This window comes from Calonectris borealis, chromosome 30, assembly GCF_964195595.1.
Source record: "Calonectris borealis chromosome 30, bCalBor7.hap1.2, whole genome shotgun sequence".
Taxonomy (NCBI): domain Eukaryota; kingdom Metazoa; phylum Chordata; class Aves; order Procellariiformes; family Procellariidae; genus Calonectris; species Calonectris borealis.
Window position 1 is genome coordinate 3,365,124 of NC_134341.1, and position 6,714 is coordinate 3,371,837.

General features: G+C 59.4%; 1 protein-coding gene across 1 annotated transcript; it reads left to right on the plus strand.

Moving 5' to 3' along the window:
* The first annotated feature begins 239 nt into the window (after positions 1 to 239).
* Positions 240 to 2,246, plus strand: LOC142073628 (uncharacterized). The gene is made up of 6 exons (XM_075133623.1): positions 240 to 404; positions 501 to 551; positions 898 to 1,124; positions 1,353 to 1,422; positions 1,617 to 1,663; positions 2,013 to 2,246. Exons 1-6 carry the CDS (start codon positions 240 to 242, stop codon positions 2,212 to 2,214), a joined length of 762 nt encoding a protein of 253 aa, XP_074989724.1. The 3' UTR covers positions 2,215 to 2,246.
* Positions 2,247 to 6,714: the final 4,468 nt, after the last annotated feature.

Genomic DNA, 6,714 nt, shown 5'->3' on the forward strand with positions numbered 1-6,714 from the left:
GGCGTGTTGACCTCACAGGGTGGGACGTTCATGCTGGAGGTGTCATTGCAGGGGCCCCACGGGCAGGAGGGACCCCATGAGCACCCGGCACAGCACGGATGGGGAAGCTCCTCCTTTCCCCAGCGGTCACTGGTGCCCCCCACCACCTCCTGCCACGTGCCCAGCACCCAGCTAGCACAGGCTGAGCCGGGTACAGGGCGACGGGGCGTGCAGGATCCTGGCCAGGTGCGGGCGTGCAGATGGCTGATGGGCGCTGGGACATGGGAAGCTGGGGCAGCGCCACGTGCGAGGGGGCGTATGTCTGTGGCAGGGAATCTGATGGTTCCCCATTCCTGCAGGAAGCTGAGGCTCCGGGCACTGATCAAGGAGCCAGCCAAGATTCTGTGCAGAGCTCCACACCAATGGTAAGCAGCAAGGAGCGGAGGTGGTGTGGAGTGGCTCCCGGTCTGTGGGGGCTGGGGCTGCAGACCCTGAGCCTCTGCTCTGCTGTCCGCATGCAGGGGGAGATCCATCAGGATCTGCATGATACGATACAGAAGCTCAACAGTAAGGTTGGTGTCCTCTGCTCTGCCCATGTCCCAGAGGTGTGTCGGTGGGGCTGAGAGGTTTGAAGGGACTTCTGGAGGTCGTCTTGTCTTGTCTGAGCCCCCTGCTCAAGGAGCGTCACCTGGCGCCAGTTGCCCAGTGGCTGTGGGCAAAAGCGTGATTGGGGAGGACATTTTCCCTAGAATATGGGGGCGTCCATGACTTCCCTATGCCTGGCCTTGTGAGTCACCCAGTCTCCCAGTGCCCTGGAGCAGTGGGGTAGCGAGTGGGCACGGCCTTGGGGCTGGGGAGGGGCGAGGGTGCCCAGGTCCCCAGCCCAGCCGCCCGCATGGGATGCCCATTGTTTTGCAGTTGGGAAAGCACTACGCCCAGATGGTGGCCTGGCTGCAGGAGGATAAGCAGCAGAATGAGGTAGTGCTGAAAGGGCTGGGGGAAAACGGGTGGGTGCCCACGGGCCCTGGAGTGGGGGGATCGGAGAAGGGCGGCAGCGGGCTCAGGGACTCAGACCCTTCCTTCTCCCAGGTGCTGCATCAGGAAATAAAGCAGCTTGAAGAGGCACTGGAGCAGGAAGAGATCTGGTGAGTTGGGCCCCTCGCCCCACACCGGTGTCCGGGGGGGTCTCTGCAGCCCCTGGCGTGATGGGGCTGCCAACGCTAGTGCCAGGCACTGGGGTGGGGGGAATGTGCAGCACGCGGTGTGACAGGGAAGCCCAATCCCTGTCTGGCGTGGTGTATGTTTGGAAGGGGCCCCCTCGCGTGGCCATGGAGGTCTGTAACTCGTCTATAACGAAGCCCTGTTGCCTGCAGCCAGCAGCAGAGGAAGAAGGAGGCAGAGGCACCAGGGACTGTGCTGCCGGAGGTGGTGGAAGCACAGCTGGTAAGGGGGAGAGCCTGTGCCAGCCCCTGCCCCGGCCAGCGTGGGTCTCGCTGGGGAGAGGGCTCCAGGGAGGTCACAGCCACGCACGGGCTATACTCCTGCGCAAGGTGGAGGCCAGGGGCACCGTGCAACTCCAGGTGTCCCGACCCTGCGGCAGTGCTTGACACGTGTCCTTGCTCTGTGTTGACCTGCAGGAGAGAGACATGCTGGCGAGGAGACGCGGCTTCATTTACTGGCTGCAGTGAGTGTCCCCATGGGTCCCCTGTGCCCTGCGGCCCGCTCCCGGGCGGCAGGTGGGATGGGCCGGACACCTGCTCCAGCCGGCGGGGCTCACAGGTCCAGGCTGCTGGGGAGCCGCTGGCCGGCTGTGGGCTTTGCAGCTGGGGAGTGCTCAGCGTCGGTTTTCCCTGGGCCGGGGTGTTTTCCCAGGCTGGTGGACTCCCACGTCCCACCCTGCCCGAGGGAGCAATGAGAAACGTCTGGGGAGGCAGCCCATGGGGCTCCCAGAACGACCTCCTCCATCCCGAAGGCAAGATGGGGTTGGGGTGCATCCACCCTGCCCTGTCTCTCGTCCCTCTTCTGCCCCACAGGACACTCTGCCTGCTCTTGGTGGGCCTGCAGCTGGCCGTCGGCTTCGCTCTGGCTGCTGCAGTGCTCTACGCCTCCTGGTACGACCCCGAGCTCTTCTACCGCCTGCTGTTGCGTGTGCTGTGTGAGGAGACCTACGCCCACCTGGCATATGCACTGGGAGAGATCCTGCCTGTGGTCAGTGAGGGGCTGCTGCCCTTTTGACAGCCCCCCCAATAAAGCTTTTCCTATCTCCACCTCCGTGGGCTTGCGCGTATTCATTGGGGTGCAGGGAGAGGGTCTTGCCCCACGAGCCGGTCCCCACAGCCCCTCGAGGCCAGGCCCAGTCTCACCCGCGAGGCACTGGGTGCCACCACCCGCCTGCCGCAAGCCACCTCCCTGCGTGCCAGCCTCACCTGCCCTCCATCCCCAGAGTATTTAGGACACAGTATCATCAGGTGCAAACCCCCTCTTCTCAGGCCACGGGAGTTTTTTCACTCCACCTTTTTGGCAACCGTTCAGCACCGTGCAGGCCAACCCCTGTAAGCCTGTCTGAGAGTACTCGGGCTGCAGCAGCCAGGGACACATTTACACGGAGGCCGACAAACGTTATCACCCACAGCCCCCTAGACCCCCAATGCCCTCTCCTTTCCTCCCCACAGCCCCTCACGACCCCAGTCTTTGAAATACAGCCTTTGTTATATGTTTAGGTCATCCTGACACTGCTTATCTCAGGGACTAAGGATCATAGAATCATAGAATCATAGAATCATAGAATCATACAGGTTGGAAAAGACCTCTAAGATCATCGTGTCCAACCGTCAACCCAACGCACCATGCCCACTACACCATGTCCCTAAGGGCCTCATCTACACGTCTTTTAAATACCTCCAGGGATGGTGACTCAACCACTTCCCTGGGCAGCCTGTTCCAAGGCCTCACCACTCTTTCAGTAAAGAAATTTCTCCTAATGTTCAATCTAAACCTCCCTTGGTGCAACTTGAGGCCATTTCCTCTTGTCCTATCGCTAGTTACTTGGCAGAAGAGACCAACACCCACCTCGCTACAACCTCCTTTCAGGTCGTTGTAGAGCGCGATGAGGTCTCCCCTCAGCCTCCTCTTCTCCAGACTAAACAACCCCAGTTCCCTCAGCCGCTCCTCATAAGGCTTGTGCTCCAGGCCCTTCACCAGCTTCGTTGCCCTCCTCTGGACACGCTCCAGCACCTCCATGTCCGTCTTGTAGTGAGGGGCCCAAAACTGAACACAGTATTCGAGGTGCGGCCTCACCAGTGCCGAGTACAGGGGCACGATCACCTCCCTACTCCTGCTGGCCACACTATTTCTGATACAGGCCAGGATGCCGTTGGCCTTCTTGGCCACCTGAGCACACTGCCGGCTCATGTTCAGCCGGCTGTCAATCAGCACCCCCAGGTCCTTTTCCTCTGGGCAGCTTTCCAGCCACTCTTCCCCAAGCCTGCAGCGTTGCCTGGGGTTGTTGTGGCCAAAGTGCAGGACCCGGCACTTGGCCTTGTTGAACCTCATACAGTTGGCCTCGGCCCATTGATCCAGCCTGTCCAGGTCCCTCTGCAGAGCCTTCCTACCCTCGAGCAGATCAACACTCCCGCCCAACTTGGTGTCATCTGCAAACTTACTGAGGGAGCACTCGATCCCCTCGTCCAGATCATTGATGAAGATATTGAACAGGACCGGCCCCAGTACTGAGCCCTGGGGAACACCGCTCGTGACCGGCCACCAACTGGATTTAACTCCGTTGACCACAACTCTCTGGGCTCGGCCGTCCAGCCAGTTTTTTACCCAGCGAAGAGTGGACCTGTCTAGGCCGTGAGCCGCCAGCTTCTCTAGGAGAATGCTGTGGGAGACAGTGTCAAAGGCTTTACTGAAGTCCAAGTAGACCACATCCACTGCCTTTCCCTCATCCACTAGGCGGGTCACCTGGTCATAGAAGGAGATCAGGTTGGTCAAGCAGGACCCGCCTTCCATGAACCCGTGCTGGCTGGGCATGATCCCCTGGTTGTCCCGGACATGGCTCGTGAGCACCCTCAAAACCAACCGCTCCATGATCTTCCCCGGCACCGAGGTCAGGCTGACCGGCCTGTAGTTCCCCGGATCCTCCCTCCGGCCCTTCTTGTAGATGGGAGTCACATTGGCGAGCCTCCAGTCGTCCGGGACCTCCCCAGTTAACCAGGACTGCTGGTAAATGATGGAGAGCGGCTCGGCAAGCTCCTCCGCCAGCTCCCTCAGTACCCTCGGGTGGATCCCATCCGGCCCCATAGACTTGTGAACGTCCAGGTGGCATAGCAGGTCATTAACTTCATCCTCTTGAATTATGGGGGGTTTATCCTGCTCGTCGTCCTTGTCTTCCAGCTCAGGGGGCTGAGTACCCTGAGGATAACCACTCTGACTACTAAAGACTGAGGCAAAGAAGGCGTTGAGTACCTCAGCCTTTTCCTCGTCCTTGGTGGCAACGTTCCCCCCCGCATCCAATAGAGGATGGAGATTCTCCTTGGCTCTCCTTTTGTCATTAACATACTTATAAAAGCATTTTTTGTTGTCTCTCACGACAGTGGCCAGGTTGAGTTCTAGCCGGGCTTTTGCCTTTCTAATTTCCTCTCTGCACGACCTAACGTGATCCCTGTACTCTTCCTGAGTTGCCTGCCCCTTCTTCCACAAGTGATAAACTCTCCTTTTTTTCCTGAGTCCCAGCCAGAGCTCCCCGTTCAGCCAGGCCGGTCGCCTTCCCCGCCCGTTCTTCTTGCGGCACATGGGGACAGCCCGCTCCTGCGCCTTTAAGACTTCCTTCTTGAAGAACGTCCAGCCTTCCTGGACCCCTTTGCCCTTCAGGACTGTCTCCTCCCAAGGGACCCTCTCGACCAGTGTCCTGAGCAGGCCAAAGTCCGCCCGCCGGAAGTCCATGGTAGCGGTTTTGCTGGCCCCCCTCTTTACTTCACCAAGTATCGAGAATTCTACCATTTCATGGTCGCTAAGCCCAAGCCGGCCTCCGACCACCACATCTCCCACCAGCCCTTCTCTGTTCGTGAACAGCAGGTCAAGCGAGGCACCTCCCCTGGTGGGCTCGCTTACCAGCTGCATCAGGAAGTTATCCTCCACACACTCCAGGAACCTCCTCGACTGTTTCCTCTCTGCCGTGTGGTATTTCCAGCAGACGTCCGGAAAGTTGAAGTCCCCCACGAGAACAAGGGCTAGCGACTGGGAGACTTCTGCCAGCCTCTGGTAGAATATTTCATCTGCCTCCTTGTCTTGGCTAGGTGGTCTATAACAGACTCCCAGCAGGATATCTGCCTTGTTGGCCTTCCCCCTCATCCTTACCCACAAGCATTCGACCTCGTCATCACTACCATCGAGCTCTAGACAGTCGAAGCACTCCCTAACATACAGGGCTACTCCACCTCCTCTCCTTCCTCGCCTGTCCCTTCTGAAGAGCTTATAGCCATCCATTGCAGCACTCCAATCGTGCGACTCATCCCACCACGTTTCCGTGATGGCGACTAAGTCATAGCTACCCCGCTGCACAATGGCTTCCAGCTCCTCCTGTTTGCCGCCCATGCTGCGTGCATTGGTATAGATGCACTTGAGCTGGGCTGCCGATTTCTCCCCCGACAATGGCGTGCGGTCCCTAGGCTCTTCTCTAGAGAGCCTGGTTTTATCCCCTTCCCCCTTCGAATCTAGTTTAAAGCCCTCTCGATGAGCCCGGCCAACTCACACGCGAGAATCCTTTTCCCCCTGCGAGACAGCTGAACTCCGTCCGTCGCCAGCAGGCCCGGTGCCGTGTAAACCTCCCCGTGGTCAAAGAAGCCAAAATTCTGCCGATGGCACCAGCCCCTGAGCCACGTGTTGATCCGATGAGTTTTCCTGTTCCTTTCAGTGTTCCGCCCTGCCACTAAAGGGATCGAGGAAAACACTAGCTGTGCTCCCGATCCTCCCACCAGTCGCCCCAGCGCCCTGAAGTCCCTTTTGATCCCTTCGGGACTTCTCCCTGCAACCTCCTCACTGCCAGCCTGTATAACCAGTAGTGGGTAGTAATCGGAGGCCTGCACGAGACTGGGGAGCTTCCTAGTAATGTCCTTCACCCGGGCCCCAGGGAGGCAGCAGACTTCTCTGTGGGATGGGTCCGGCCGACAAATTGGGCCCTCGGTCCCCCTCAGGAGGGAATCACTAATGACAATTACCCTCTTTTTTTTCTTAGCGGAGGCAGTCGTAATTTGTGGGGCTGGCTGCCTCGCCTCGGGCAACCCCCTGGATGGGCCTTCATCTTCGTCCTCGTTCGTCTGGCCCTCAAGTTCCAGAGCCCCATATCTGTTGTGTAGGGGCAGCTGGGAAGGTTGAGGCGAGGAAGGCCGGCCGGGGGTTCGCCTGGCACCTCGAGCAGGGACCTGTGTCCATTCCCCTCCATCGCCTGGGTCTCCTCCTTCTGCCTGGTGGCAAGAGGGCAGGGGTTCTTCCGCTTCTTGCGGAGCCTCCGTGTGCTGCCCTTGCCTCAAGGACGGCAGGGTGCGGCTCGACCAATCTATCTCCCTCTCACACTCCCTGATGCTCCTTAGCCTCTCCACTTCCTCCTTCAGCTCTGCCACCAGGCTGAGCAGATCATCCACCTGGTCGCAGCGCACACAGGCATCGTCTCTGCTGCCCTCCTGTGCAAGGGACAGCCTCAGGCACTCCCTGCAGCCGGAGGCCTGGACAGATGTG